Raw genomic sequence first — 15,359 nt, forward strand, 5'->3', positions numbered from 1 at the left:
CCGTCTAGCCGAAAAACCGGGCAAAAATAGTGTGGGAATAACAGGGTAATGACATTACTGTGTGTTTACCGAAACGCCCATTCTCCTTTAAAGAAAAAGATAGCCACAAGTGCTATGTCTAATACACACCATGCCCCTTCCCTTCTCTAAATGGCATACACAAACGTGTAGAATGCCGTGAAAATAAACCAAAAAACACTGCAATTTTAAGGCCAAAATCTGGGTGGGTCGTCGGGCCTTTTTCCCCACTATGCTGACTACGAAAATCAAGGGCATTCAAGACCTAGCAAGCACACGCAATCTTGCAGCCACTGCCTTACCCCCTTTCCCATTCCAAGGAGCGAGTCTCACTCAATCTTCCCCTTAAATCAAACCAAACTCACTCCCAACCTTGGCCTTACACAGCTGGTAAAGCTTATGGCGAGAGAAAGGAATGAGAGAAGGGAAAGCCAAATAGAGTTAACAGAAGCTCCTCATTGAGCGGGAAAAAAGAATATAGTATCCCGTCAAACCTTTTACTATTAAAGTACATCATTGCACAAAGCCTCCATTCCAACTTCGAGTAAAAGTCCCAAGACGACAGACGGTTTCGTTGCTGCTGCTGCTTCTCCAAATGCGTGAATTGAAATGTACCTTTATATAATAAAATATTGAAAATTGAATAAATGTACAGAAAAAATATAGAATTAAAAGCAATGCGAGTTGAAAATGCAAAAATAAAAAATAATAGTAATGAAAAGAAGAGGAAACAATTCCCAACACGCGTTTCGTTTCAACTCACGAAATAACAATGCAACACTTGTTTGATCGCCAGACCAAACCAGTGCAAATCAAATCAAATCAAAACGAAAGATAAAAAATGAAATCACTGTATCAAACCCCCAACCTGTGGGGGGTAGGGTAGCCTTGGATATTGTGTTTACACACTTACCTTTACATTTCGTTGAAAGGTAAATATGAGTTATAAACCCTATCAATAGAGGTAAAACATTAAGTGCGATTATTTGGCAGAGACTCAGCAGCCGCAGCTGGGCGCAAAGCCAAGGAGCCAACCCTCTGCTGTGCGGCTGCTCATCCAAGCGGGCAGTGCATGTATTTGGTTTATCCACATATTATGTCGATAATCAGCCGCAAAATACAACCTAAGCGATAATTTGAAAGTGAGAAAAGCAGACTCGATTTGAATGAATATATTGATATAAACTTGATATGCTGATCTGTGCATTAAAACTATTAACGCATCCATGATATTGACTCCGGTTGTGCCAGTGGGGGGGGGAGCACTGTCAGAAAAACAAAAACAGCATTCCCTGTAAGGATTGTGGAGCGTCAACAACCCAAGGGACGGGGTGGCTATCCAATAAAACCAGGCACGCAGCTAGCGGGGACACTCTAAAATGGCTGTCTGGATTAAAATAAGTTGCTGTCAGTATAAGTTGTTGTCAGTCTCTGTGAGGGGAGTCTGTCTTGACGAGGTCTCAGCGAGATGAAGATGGGGGTGCGAAGCACGAGGAGGACATTGACGCGGCAAAATAGCGCTGCAGCTTGCAGGCTGTGAATAAATCTACCCCTTAGCCCAGAGCTGATTTTCGTGGGATTTCATGTTTCAAGCAATGAAAAAAGATAAAGGTCTTATCCCGTTAAATACAGCGAACATAGCAAACACTTTTTATCTGTTAGTTTTTTATTGCAGCGGCAAAATATATTACGTATTTCATATTAAGGCTTTCGTGTGCGCTGATTTATTGAAGGTATTTGAGATTTCAATTGCTCAGCTGTTTTGTCAGATTGTTCTATATCAATTATTCTAAAATACCCTTTCAATATTTTTTGTCATTTGATAATTCGACCCTATTGAATGTTTCTTCAAGCGTTTCCTGATAAAAGTCAATTTTTAAATTAAACACTCTTGGTGAGATTGGTCACTAAGCAGTATTGTCATAATTACTACTTTACCGGAGTATTCTAACAAAAATAATACAAAAAATTACATTTTTATATTTCTATTGAAAACATATTTAATAAAGGGTGGCTAACAATTTCACCTTTTTGTGCGACATGGAATTTCATTACATGGTCATATAACAATAAATCTTCAAGCGTAATTTTATCCTTAAATACACTGTATACATGTATCGAGAATTTATTTCCTGGCTAGTAGACGTCCCTGTGTAGTTGCGTTGCGAGTCATAACGTTAATTTGCAGAAAACTGAATAGTATGAATAAAGCAGGCAATTGGATAAATGACTAAATGACTGAATTTATAATGGTGAAAATAATAAATAAAATTGTTTAAATGGGGGAAGAGAACTGTCTTGCTTGTATAGTTTCAGATGGCTGTTATGTTGTTGCACAGACTGAAGACATGAAGTAGATGTTGAGGTTGAAATCATAAAGCAAGCTTCCATCTGCATGCCAATTGATAGGACATTAATTGGATTATGCAGGCATAAATTAGGGACATCATAATAATGCCCAGACATGCTCCCCATTTTGCAAAGCACACGTGTGAGTACACACACAAAAACCACAACACTGACTTCCAAAGATACCGGTCTGCTCACAGAAAAACCAGTTTTTGCCAACGGAGTACACAATGGGCAATGTGCACAGCAAAGGTGACGAGGTACATATATAAGATGAGGCCTGTGATACAAGGAATTGCGGCTTGTCTCCGGCTATTGATTAATTAATCAATCGCTAGTTAATTCCTGACTCGACATGCAAGGATATTCCATACGAGCATATAAATAGCAGAGTAATACAAATAATTGATGCGCTACTCATTAGCTTTATTTTAGTTCATTGTGTTTAATACATATTTTTAACATAACAAGGCCGGCGCTAGTAGTACTTTAGAAATATCAGTAATAAAACACTTTATAAATTCACCTCCCATTTTTCTAACACTAGGCAACTAGTGCTCCTCACACACACCCCTCTTAATAACAATGTAATGCGTGATTTTTTTGCTATATAGATAGTAATTCGTTTTATATTTTTTGAGAGCAAAAATAACCATTTTAAAAATAAAGACGATTTCAAAGCGAAATATAAAGCAAAATAAGCAGTTGCCATGCTAGAGCAATTGCAGTGACTGGATGCTATTTTACCAATGTATGCATGTAAAGTGGCCTTGTTTATTATACAAAGGGAAAAGGGAATGCCGCTGTCATTTTCGAGTTGTCCATTTTATTAAACAGTTTTACGTACTATTCTAAATTGCACTGACATGATGGAATTCATGACATGATTTCATACATTTACTTGTAAACTTCTGCATTTTTTATTTGATTTTAACAACACCAAACACGGGATATCTTTGACAATGACTACACAATTTGTTTGGTAGTTGGAATTGGTTGACAGCCCAATCAAAGAAGCAAGTATAATTTCATAATTAAATTAAACATATGCTTATGGTTAAATCATAAAATTATACAATGCAATTATTGTTTATTGTTTATGTCTGACAAATCAACCAACTCCAGGTGGCCAAATGAGTTTGTATTGCATAGCATCCCAACACATGCTTAAAAAATAAAGGCAATAGCTCGCTATGATTTAGGATATTAATTATTGAGCCACTTCTTGCGAATTGAGGCTTGGGCTTGGACTTTGGTTTGGGCAAAGTTTCGGGGAAATCTCGGACATCGCTGTAGTAGACTCAGGTTTAGCCGAATAGAACAATACCTTTTTGCGCAAAAAAGGGATACCGTTTGCCTGTAAACACGGCATTGAGGATAATGCAAAAGTCCAGCGCCTCAGCCATGTCACGATTCCACTTCTGGCTGCCTGATGGCACTTTTTGGTCATCATTAATCTGCAATCTCATGAATATCTCACGTGTGTGCTACCTTTCCCTACCCTTAGCAAAATGATTTAACGCGCTATCATTTAACAAAATGTAAAGGTAAGAGTATAAACAATCACCAAGGTTACCCAGTAGTTTTGGAGTTTTGTTACAGCGTGGCTGTCAACCGATATATTTTTAATCACCCATCACTGATTGTTCAATATTTAATTTAGCACTGTCAAATTAACAATGTATTTATTTAGTTGCTTTCAAATTGCAAGCAAACAAAAAGCACACATCAGCAAGTATGTAAATCCATGTACACAAACTGTAAAAAAAAACTATTGTTGACTGCAAGTAGTGCACATGTAGTACACATGGTCAAAATAAATCAGTGCATGCGACTAAAAATAAAATGCTTGTTTTCCAATCTTTCTCTTGTTTGTCACCATTCACTACTCTTCTCTTCGCCTCACACAATTTTGGGTGTTTTTTAACTCTTAATCAATAGTCAAGGCTTTAAAATGTCTTTTACTCTTTAACATTTCAGACTCTTCCCAGTTATATTATCGACAAAATCGTGGCATACACACTGGCGCTTCCCGCGTCGCTGGAATATGATAATTCGCACAGTGTCGGTATAGCACTTCGCATAATTGACAACCTGTCCGCTGTTAGCCACAAGTGGCGGGCCGCCGCGCTTAAAAATAAACCATTGTCGCTCGAGATACAAAGCCGGGAGTACTCGGACAGACTTTATGTATTGCAATATCCCGAGCCTTCTTACCGCAACGACAATTGCACAATTTGCGAACCGTTTATCGTCAAAAAAATTCAGCTTTCAATTGACTTTCCGCGCATATTTAATGGCAACGCCCTTGACTCAAACAAATTCTCGGGCCAAATGCGTTTTTCCCGAGTGTGTTGCAGGTTATCCTCAGCACCAGATTCTACACCCGATGCGAGCCCGAGCATTTATATGATGCGCAGTACAATATGTCCGAGTTTGTCGGCTACCTAAAGCGCCTGGTGCGAAGCTCGACAGAGTTTGCGTATCAAAACACGGGAAACTATGTTGTGGACGGCGAGCAGATTTCGCTTTATCTCGGTAGCCTCGGAAACCAACTTTTTGAGGGGGCCAAGAAGATAGCGCATCACCCCAACAACAGCAATCTTCCTATGCCCTTTGATTGCTCAGCGATTTCGGGGCTGACTCACATCGAGTACAACTGGCTGTATACCAGTAATCATTTCATGCGGGTTATCCGCATAAGCTCCCAGACATTAGACACACTGACAATCAATTCTCACTGGAACATTGACCTGAATGAGCTCATTTACAACGACGACAAGTCTGGCACAGTAGTGACCTACCCGATGCTGTGCTCCTTGTACTTGGATACGGCTAACGAAGATCAGAGCGTAGCCGACCCGACATCATGCAATTTTGAGCCATTCCCGCGTCTAAAGAGCTTGCGCGCAAACACAAAGTACGTCCTGGATTACGAGTACTTGCTTTGCGACTGCCTCGACACTCTCGAGTACCTGAAGCTTTTTACAGATGACGCGTATATGCTTCGTTTGTATTCTAGCAGCGTTTTTCTTGACAGGGAGGCCTCCCAGCTGCGGTGTTTAATTTTACATTGCTCGGACGATGACGAACTCGAGTACACGCATATGTGGACTTGCCAATTTATGCGGTGGATAATTTGCACAATGCCGAGTATCCAGATTCTGCAGTTTTCGCATATTTTTGACTGCTCAAGCCTCCGCGACGCTATTTGCGACACCAACACGACATTTGAACACATCCAGGTGTTGAATATGCCGAGTTCGTCGATTACAATGTTCACAATTATTTCGTTGCTTCGCACGCTGCCTCACCTATCCGAAATTACCAGCCTCATGGGTGGATATGGCGATTGCCCGCAGGACTGGTGTCGGAGCACTATCTTGCAGGCATGCGTTCGCTGTATTTTCCGCTTGGAAAGAATTTTAAGTCATGGCGCATCAGGGATTCGCCTGATTCTTCAGAGCTTTATGTTGCCAATCGCTTGATCACGCTGGCAGTCATTTGTCCCAACTTCTTGCCGAGAAATGTGTCGGATAATATGGACGCTGATGGCTGTGAGCTCGTTGAAGATGCATTTAGCAACGGGCATTTTGGCATGTTTACAGAACACATTAGGTGGTTTTTCAGCTTTTTTTAGCTTAGCTTAATTTTTTATTGATTTTATTTTATTTTCAATTGTCAATTGTCAATTTTGAATTGATTTTCACTGCTCTGGACAGACTTTGCTGCCTGTAGAATGGTAACTAGATTAGCAAGGCGTGTCAGGGCAGATCATGGAAGCATACACCAAGGAGGCAATACTTTTCACAGACCAATTGACAGCAGCACCAGCAGAGGCACCAAAAGAGGCAATGATAATGGTACTGACACCAAATATAGCACCAGCAATGTCAACATCAACAGTACAACCATTGCTTCTGGCCTTTGAATGGCTGCCAAAGACCTCATCCACGATAGTCACCACCATCCTCTGGGCGATGAATGTGGCAGTGAATAGAAAGGGTGTTTGGAATCACAAGAACTCCTGGTAACATCACCAATACAAGGAATTCCATCCATTGCTCCTTTGCATTAAGGATGCTTCTGCGCTCACTGCCTATAGCAAACGAACAGTGTAAATGATACCCCAATGCATACCCTAAACCACAGATGCGTTTATGCCCGTTGTCTGGCTGCCAGACCATTGAGATGCAGGGTCACATGTTTATATGTCCATGACGGGAGCGCAAAACTCTGACACGAGAGGACTTTCAATGGGCTCTTTGGGACCCAGCCACAGATCTCGCGGCTGAGACGGTCAACAGCCCCAAGTGTATCCAGGACCGACAGATGACATTGGAGGAAATCAAGAATCATGTGGATGCCATTACCAGGACAAAAAAGCTAGACTTGGATATGAGACGCAGGTGGCAGGAGCTTACAGAGGACAGGTACACAATGCTGGTCAAGAAACTCCAAGGGATTGCACAAAACAAGCAACAGTGCTTATAAACATAATCATAGATAAACAACATTACTGGTGCAAAGGACATCCAACCTACAGATTGAGCGGGAAATGAAGGAATCCTTGACCCCTGTGCAATGTCAATTGTTGATTAGACTCCAATCTCAACAACATCTCGAATACAAAATCAACACCTGCCGAAGTGACCGCGGGCAAACAGCAATGAGGACGGTAGATATGCACATCAGCTATCTGGCGACGATTGATGCTCTAGCTGAGAGATCGAGTGCTTGGGTTTAATTTTACTAACATCTGGCGGACACTTCCACCGCCAGGCAATTAGACACAGGTCTGGAAAAATCCCAACCACACTGCCCTTAAAGTAAGTTTTATTATAGGGGCATGTAGCCAGGTCTTCAATAGAGCCATGACAGGCAAGGTGGCGCGGTAGACTATCAGTTTAATCATTAACTTTAGCTCATGTTTTTTACTTGTTTTATACTTTGCACAATGTATCTATTTTTATTTATTAATAATACCATGCATTATTAGTTTAATAATTGTTTTATTGTCTGTATGTTGCCACAAGTTTAATTACTTAGACTCGCATTTAAAATTACACATATTTGTAAATGAAAAATGAAGTCACTATATGAAATTATTTAAATAAAACGCCAAACCTGCTAAATAAAACCCAATAACCTTTTAAGCTGTCACAATGTATGTCACTTAAATGAGGATACTCGGCACTGTACTTTTCCTTCAAGGGCCTGAAGCCTTTGTTAATGTTGGACTCCACAAGAAAATAGGTCAGAGAAGACACGCATAAAATGAGTTCCAGGAATGCGTCTTTCAGTGGTTCACAAATAATACAATTGTCATTGGATCCAAGTATAATATTTTTCACAGAAGTGGATCATGGCGCTGCAGTGGACAAACTGGCGAGATCGGGGGACCTGAGCTGCTCAAAAAGTTGGAATCATATGTGTCCTCACGTATACTAAATTCTAAGCTTCCGGGTTAGTCAGTGAGGGTAGGCGAGAAAGATGCGCCGAAATCGTCTTAGTATTAATATAACCTGAAATGGTCAATAAAGTAAGATTGATCCAGTTGGTTTTAATTGTGACGATCTTGACGCAGGCAGAATCAAGATCCAGCGCTGCTTGACCATCAATGCGCAGACGGTTGAAAAATATGTTTGTCATCTCGTAGAAAGTTTCCATGTCTGTCACACCGTGACATCTTATTATCCCAATCTTGAAGTTGCCAAATCCGTTGAATTTGTGCCAGAAAAAACGACTGGATCGCTTGAATTGACCCCGGAACGTGAATATTGGGCATGTACGCAGGAAACAGAGCAGTGCTGAACAAGTTAATATCATAATTACAATGATCAAGACGCAGATACTCAATAACAGGGAAGCTCATCTGAAAGTTATGAGTGAGCTCAGAACCCCCATTGTCCGTCCCCGTATGCTGAGAATTAACAAAGAAGCTAATACTCAGCTTTTTCAGTTGGGCAAAGCTAATGCTGCCAGAGATTTGGTTGTTGGCAACACTGGCCCATGAGAAGCCAGCAGAATAACTGTGCAACCAATGTTTTGAGATCATCGGCGTTTACCCTTGAGAGGCTTTCCGCAGTCGGTGGCTTTATGGTGAGAGGAAGGTGGGCGAGTTTGTCCGAAAACGCAGCCACAGAAATCGGGTAGGTGGCAGAATTCTTGAGCAATGCATCTGTGCGCCTATGGGTCTTAGCCTGGGTCACTTGCCTGGATCGTGGCCCCCTGAGGGGTTCTCAACAGGATTATAAAGTGATTTATTAGTAAAGAGAACTTTGTCGAAATTAGCAGCTTTATCCCTCTTTTTAAAAGGATTATTAAACTGCTATATTTTGCACTTTCTTGCATTGCTATGAAGAGAATACCTTCTTGGCATCCATTCTTTCCATCTGGCACAAAACTATTGTTGTGATAATAGCCACAAATAGTGAAGCAATTCCTACTCTGTCGATAATGAATGCTGTTTCGTGCATATCCAATGTTGTCACCAACTAATGTTCCTTTGTGAGGGGGCAACATTCATGATCAATTAATTGTGAACACTGATCATTAAGGTGGCTAGGCTACCTTATGTTCGCCATCGTCAACATCCATTTTGTCATTATTGGCTGCTAGTCCTGTGATGCAACAATAAAAAATTACATGGTCAAAATCTGAAAACTAAAGAGTGCTTGAAAGCAAAAAATAATGAGATATTATTAAATATGCTTGGATAATAATTAATTTCTGCCTTGGATTTTCTGGGGGTGTTTGAAGCTAAAACAAAATTGATTTTAACTGCGCCAATTGTATTTTTATTACAATTTTTTATAGGTTAATTAAAGTTGCATATATTGGTTGATCGCCTCGACCAGCATAGCTAGACCCAGAGGCAAAATATGACAATTGATGATTTTCTAAAAGCTGGCAACCCATTTTGCCCTCAACTATTTTCTAATTTTACATTTTGTTATAATCAACTGTAAGAGCATATGCAGTATGCGCACACGCACAAACACGTGCATGAGCAAAACCAGCATATCTCTACCCCTCTCTGTCTTTCAAAAGAACTATTAGTTGTTCAAAAATGCACATTTTATTTGTTATTTTTTATTGCTTGCTGTATGTTGCACGCATATTTTGTAAAAAATGCATGCACACGCTTGTTTTTATCAGCGGAGCCTTGCAGCCAGTATGTGAATAAATCAGGGATAGGGGGGCCCACTTTTTTCTTTGAATAATCAAGCCACATTCGCATATTGCGTCTGCGCTTTTATTTGTTTCCCACTCCCTATTTCCAGGTATATCCAGGAACCCTTCGCTCTCCCCCCACACAAACATAAAACAACACACTATTCACTGGCATCTTCTTTTAGTTATACTCACTACGCTTTTTACTACAATTTAATTAGACTGTTTTTATCATTACATCAACTACAAATACACCAAATACAATAAATACAACAATGAAGTCGTATCTCGTGCCAGACTCCGCCGAGCAGGGCTACTCTGCAATTATGCGCCGCGGGGCAACGAGGACGGCATGTTCCATGATCCGCACCACACATAACAACAGTTTACGAGCTCTTCCAGCACCGGGTCAATATCTCGCCCAACACCAACCTCATCGGATCGCGAAGGTTTGATCCTCTCACACGAAAGTTTGGCGCCTACGAGTGGACCTCAGCCGCCCAGGCCGCTGAGCTCGTGGAGCAATTTGGGTGCGGCCTCGACCACGTTTACCAAAAGCACGCACCAGCGGCTGCCACGACTGGCAACGGCAGCAGTGAGCGCAGCAGGCGCTGGGAATCTACTCAATCAACCGTCCCGAGTGGCTGCTGGCCGAGTTTGCTGGGTTCCGGTCTAGCAAGTATTCGGTTGCGCTGTACGACACTCTGGGCGCTGACTCTATCGAGTTTATCATTGAGCACTCCAGCGTTGCTGTAGTTGTATGCTCTATAGACAAGGTGCCCAAGCTGCTGAAGCTCAAGGACAAGCTGCCAAGCCTCCAGGCCATCATATCGATGGACTTGTTTGCCGATCACGGAAAAAACCCGGTCGCACTGCCGTTCACTGTAAACTCGATCCGTGTGCTACACGAGTGGGCCAAGTCCAAGGGCGTCGCTCTGTATGACATGAGCGAGGTCGCTCACATGGGCATCAGCAGCTCCACACGCCTCGGCTACCAAAGCCCTCGGACCTGTGCACAATCTGCTACACCTCAGGAACCACTGGCGAGCCCAAGGGCGCCATGGCCACCCACGCGAGCTACGCATTCTCGGCCAAATCCGGCAGTGTAGCAGTTCCGTGCGACAATTCTGTCTACATGTCGTTCCTGCCACTGGCACACTGTTTTGAGCGCAACATCATTTACGCCGGAATGGTGAATAAGGGCTCTATGGGCTTTTACTCGGGCGACATCCTTGCATTGCCGATGATGCGCAGGCACTCCACCCTACAGTCATGGCCGGTGTGCCACGCCTGTTTAACCGCATCTACGACCGCATTGCCGCCGCGACGCTCTACGGACCGGGTCTCTCGGGAGTCATTGCGCGCACGGCTATTAGACAAAAGATGGAGCGCTTGGAGGCTGGCCACGGGACGACACACCCGTTCTGGGACCGCATTGTGTGCAAAAAAATTAGACAGGCTTTTGGAGGCTGCCTGGAGGTTATGATTTCGGGCAGTGCGCCGATCGACGCCAAGGTGCTAAACTTTTTGCGTGTCGCGCTGGCTGTCACCTTTTCGAGGGCTACGCTAGCACTGAGTGCAATGCAACGGCCACTGTCAGTTTGTACAACGAGAATAAGGCTGGTCACGTCGGCGTGCCCAACCCAGGCATAGATATTCGCCTGCGCGACGTTCCCGAGATGAATTATTTGGCAACCGACAAGCCTTGCCCGCGCGGTGAGGTCTTGATCCGCGGCAAGAGCGTGTTTTCCGGGTACCACAAGGACCCGAGAAGACAAAGGCAGTTTTTGACGGCGAATGGCTGATCACTGGTGACGTGGGCCAGTTTAACGAGGACGGTAACCTCAAGATCATTGACCGCAGGAAGAATATTCTCAAGTTGGCCCAAGGAGAATACGTCGCTGTAGAGTTCCTTGAGACTGTGTACTCGCGGTGCCCGCTGATTCAGAATATATTTGTGCATGGCGACTCTCTACAATCCTCTCTGGTGGCCGTAGTTGTGCCTGATCCCGAGACCTTTTTGCCATGGGCACAGAAAATCACGGGTAACAAGGTCGCCTCGCTCGCTGAACTGTGCAAAAATGAGCAGGTTGTAGGCGCGCTTTTAGTTGAGCTGCGCGTGCTGGGCCGCGAGACTAAGCTTCAGGGCTTTGAGATTGTCCGCGAGATTCACTGTGATTCTGTGCCGTTTGACATCGAGGGCAATGGCTTGCTGACAGCAACTTTCAAGCTCAAGCGCAACATTGCCAAGGAGTACTACGCCATGCAAATTCAGAACATGTACGCCAAGATCACAAAGCCAAAGTAAGCGAGAGGATTTAGACAGAGCGGGGCTATAGCATAATATTTTGATATACTAGAAATATACACAAACTTAAATAATTCAATTTGAAGCAATTTCCAGCGTTGGCTGTAAAGCTCGACTACAGAATATATTGTGTATGTTATATTGTATTAATAATAATTTATGAATACTATTGAAAAGTTTGAACACAAAAACAAAAAAGCTACAGGTTTATCGATTGAAAGCTCGCTTGGTGAGTACGGCCCGAAAATGGCGCGCAAGTGTGGATACTCGCTGGCATACAGCTCCTTGTAAAATGCCACACTATTGACGTGCTGAAGTCATTGTCTTCTATTGGAAGCAACATGTCCAGTATTTAGTAGCTGTAAAAAAGCTTAGTTTAGGCAGACATTGAATCAGCTGCTAGACCATCTGGTAGCTAACGGCGTTATGTATTTGAAGAGCCGTGAGATTAGGGCAGTTTAACGTGGCGGATTAAGCACAGCATGCTTCTGGACACAACCAGAGTGCTTGCCTACTGACGTCACTTGCCTAAACAAAAAGTTAACGACACTGTAGAAATCATTATTAAAGGTCAAGTTTGACAAACCAAAGCTCATAGGAATGTTCCCACGTGATGCAGCTTAAGGTTGACCAGCAGCAAAAGTAAAGAGAATGGACCATTGAGCCTTAGACTGTTGAGTTTGACGGGGAAATTGGCGCTGAAAATCGGACAAAAACAGAACTGTCCACTAATAATTCTTCAGCTTGGGGATGTGTGTCAGCCACCTGGATGTTGACGGTTTGAAGATGAGTTGCTGATTTGTATCCCTATTAAACGAAATGCAAAGACGCTGTAATTCTTGCGAGTTTACTAAAGGCAAGATCTGAGGAGTGTATGTGTGCAGGGAGAGGCGTACCAGACGTAATAATTTGTCCTTAATGTGTGGCAATTCGAAGCCACGCTCAACCACACGCAGCTGCAAAACAAATTGCTTAACCAAATCTCCAACAAATGACTTTACCCGTCCATCAAACAACGCCGAAAAAGCAACAATGCTTATAATTCCGGCATTCTAGAACCCAGCGATGCTGCAAATTCTATACTTTCAAGCGTTATATCCTGTGTCGCTACTTGGTTATTGCTAGTCCCTTGACTATAGTATATAAATTCGAAGTGATTGGTATTGTGACATTTAAAGTCTTGGTGTAGCAGCACTTGCATGAGCGCCAAAGTGAACGCGAGCTGGTCCACATTAGCTGGCAGAAATACAGTCAGTCTTTAAATCATGCTGTAGCACTGCATCGGAATTACTGTGCCCATGTTGGTGGTAAATTTTGCTCCAGATACCGGTCGGACGCAACAGGATTATAAATACAAGCATTTCTGATGTCGCCTATGCAAATGAAACCATACCAGTAGACCGCGGGCATTGCTGCCTATCTCCATTGACGGCACACTTGCATGTATTTAAATTGATTGCACCACACACGCATGTTTCTGGGATGATGTTGAACGGCCGTGGTCATAATGTGCGCAATAACGTCAAAGTTAAGTCAATCAAAAGACATGTCTGATATTGAAAATAAATAAAAACTGAAAAATAAAAAATAAGTAATGGAGAGTTGTGAATGGTTGTGAAGATTAGTGAAAAGTATTGAGGCGTAATTAACAGCGGAATAATGAGGATCTGGATGAAAATAAGGCTAAGGATGCGTTGTATATGATTTTTAAAGCCAGCCCAATATTCTTTATCGTTTCTAAAAAATATCCTTTGAAAATAATCAGATTTTTGTATCGGCAACCTGAATATAATAGTTTGCCGCCAAGCGAGCTATTTTATTTGGGGCCAGATCTATAAAATAAAATTTTGCAATTGCTCTTTTAGCCAAGAAAAGCAAAGCAGTGATTTTGGCTGCTTTTCAATTTTTTGTTACAAGGAAATTACGCATGAGCTTCTTATTACAACGTTGTACACATTAATGTCAATTTTTTACGTTTGCTTTTAAAGGGTTGAAAACATTGCTAAAAGATTATAGCAAATATGAAAATAAAACTGAAAAGTTAAGACTATATTACAAAAAAACCAAAGGAAACATATTAGCGTTCAAATTGTTTTGTAGCAACATAAATGCTGCTATCTCGAGAGTGATACGGCGATAAATTGATAGTTGAGAGATTGAGCTTTGCAAAATCTAGGCGCATCTCACTCACTAACTCGTTTTTGCCTATTCTCCGACGAGTGTACGCAGCAAACCTCGCCCTTGGTTCGTCAAAAGCGGGCGTCACAACAAGCAATGCCAAGCAAAGCAACCCCTGCGTGCTAGGCATCACAATAGCCAACCCGTAAGTCCACGGGAATTCCTTGGCGCCAAGCTGCAAACTATAGGCCACAACTCGGAAATAACAGGAAGAAAGCATACAAAGCTATCCGCAGAGTGATCCGGCGCGTCTCCTCCTGCTGTATCTTGTCTTTGGCCCGTGGGAGTATTATTTCATCCCAGCTGTGGCTTCGCTGAGTCGAAGCGGGTGCGTGGATTTTTTCAACACTCTGGTTGGCATTACAGGATAGCGATATGTTAAAATAAATACAAACAAAGACGCCTGCGCAGAATAAAATAGTGCCCAGAGTCCATACCAATAAACAATCCAAACCGTTGGCTGGTAAAGAAAGGGCATGCCATCAAAAAAACTGCATGTAAATCTATATCCCACCGCACGCTATTGTACATGTACAAAACCGGATGCGAAACGATAAGGCTCGCAGACAGGGCAATGCACTCGTACAACATCTGGATGCGCCTGGCTACTTGCAATTTTTCCAACAAAACGGTGATAAACAATGAACACAGACTATCAATGCCAAAAACACAACGCACAGTTCAGAAGCCAGAGTAAACCAGAACAACACTCGCAGTGATGCCTCGCTTTGATGGCTGATAATTGATTCGTGAAAGGTGAGAATGCGACATATAGAGTGGATAATACAGGATAGACCATTGATGCTGCGAGGCGGAAGGATGTGCGTGGAAGGATTAAGCGGTCCAAGGTTGCGCAAAAGACGACAATGAAAATGGAGATGGCTGAGGTTATGATGGATGATATGTTCAATGCGTACTCGGCTGTTGCCCAGTTTTTTAATATTTCCTGGGTGTTGTTAATATTGGCAACGCGTGCGCCAGCTACATTGTGTATTGACATTTGCTAAGAAAGTGTGTAGATTAAATTAAATAAATAAAAATATAATAAAATGTTAAATAAGGATTAATAGAATGAAATAAAAAGGATTATAAAACTACTTGCCTTATTGTTTTATACTAAAGCACCTCCTCACATTAGCACTTTATCAAAAATTAAAACCAAAGCAGTTATTGTTTAAAAAAATTGAACGAAAAATGTTAGGTGTCCAAATGTTAGGTGTCAGCACAGTAAAACCAAAGCTCAAAAGTTTTTTATTGAGAAAGGACAAAGGATGTGCCCAATATGCACATGTTCACGTTACATTAACAGCAATCACCAGTTACTCTTTTT

The 15,359-nt window shown here is 42.3% G+C and overlaps 3 protein-coding genes across 3 annotated transcripts; 1 reads left to right on the top strand and 2 right to left on the bottom strand.

Annotated features, from left to right (window-relative positions):
* Nucleotides 1-6,254: 6,254 nt before the first annotated feature.
* Nucleotides 6,255-6,764, bottom strand: BX661DRAFT_184505 (uncharacterized protein). The gene has a single exon (XM_051536529.1). It carries the CDS (start codon nucleotides 6,552-6,554, stop codon nucleotides 6,315-6,317), a length of 240 nt encoding a protein of 79 aa, XP_051390498.1. The 5' UTR covers nucleotides 6,555-6,764; the 3' UTR covers nucleotides 6,255-6,314.
* Nucleotides 6,765-9,652: 2,888 nt separating this feature from the next.
* Nucleotides 9,653-11,930, top strand: BX661DRAFT_184508 (uncharacterized protein). Its single transcript, XM_051536530.1, is given in 7 exon segments — nucleotides 9,653-9,897; nucleotides 9,929-10,089; nucleotides 10,149-10,496; nucleotides 10,520-10,735; nucleotides 10,798-11,088; nucleotides 11,103-11,285; nucleotides 11,318-11,930. 7 exon segments carry the CDS (start codon nucleotides 9,819-9,821, stop codon nucleotides 11,849-11,851), a joined length of 1,812 nt encoding a protein of 603 aa, XP_051390499.1. The 5' UTR covers nucleotides 9,653-9,818; the 3' UTR covers nucleotides 11,852-11,930.
* Nucleotides 11,931-13,842: 1,912 nt separating this feature from the next.
* On the bottom strand, nucleotides 13,843-15,106 carry BX661DRAFT_184509 (uncharacterized protein). The gene is made up of 6 exons (XM_051536531.1): nucleotides 14,947-15,106; nucleotides 14,708-14,833; nucleotides 14,544-14,681; nucleotides 14,475-14,520; nucleotides 14,252-14,379; nucleotides 13,843-14,211 (listed from the first exon to the last, which is right to left on the bottom strand). Exons 1-6 carry the CDS (start codon nucleotides 15,027-15,029, stop codon nucleotides 13,929-13,931), a joined length of 804 nt encoding a protein of 267 aa, XP_051390500.1. The 5' UTR covers nucleotides 15,030-15,106; the 3' UTR covers nucleotides 13,843-13,928.
* Nucleotides 15,107-15,359: the final 253 nt, after the last annotated feature.

This window comes from Kickxella alabastrina (assembly GCF_025024165.1).
Source record: "Kickxella alabastrina strain RSA 675 chromosome Unknown BX661scaffold_16, whole genome shotgun sequence".
NCBI lineage: Eukaryota > Fungi > Kickxellomycota > Kickxellomycetes > Kickxellales > Kickxellaceae > Kickxella > Kickxella alabastrina.

Bases quoted from the DNA above. Each gene is read 5' to 3' on its own strand.
- BX661DRAFT_184509 (XM_051536531.1), bottom strand. From the start codon at position 15,029: ATGTCAATACACAATGTAGCTGGCGCACGCGTTGCCAATATTAACAAC. The intron at 14,380-14,474 runs GTTTATTGGTAT...AATGCCAACCAG, and splicing joins ACCAGCCAACGGTTTGGATT to AGTGTTGAAAAAATCCACGC. The intron at 14,212-14,251 runs GTATGCTTTCTT...TGTGGCCTATAG, and splicing joins ATCACTCTGCGGATAGCTTT to TTTGCAGCTTGGCGCCAAGG.
- BX661DRAFT_184505 (XM_051536529.1), bottom strand. From the start codon at position 6,554: ATGGTCTGGCAGCCAGACAACGGGCATAAACGCATCTGTGGTTTAGGG.
- BX661DRAFT_184508 (XM_051536530.1), top strand. From the start codon at position 9,819: ATGAAGTCGTATCTCGTGCCAGACTCCGCCGAGCAGGGCTACTCTGCA. The intron at 9,898-9,928 runs GTTCCATGATCC...ACATAACAACAG, and splicing joins CGGGGCAACGAGGACGGCAT to TTTACGAGCTCTTCCAGCAC. The intron at 11,286-11,317 runs GTGTTTTCCGGG...GGACCCGAGAAG, and splicing joins TCTTGATCCGCGGCAAGAGC to ACAAAGGCAGTTTTTGACGG.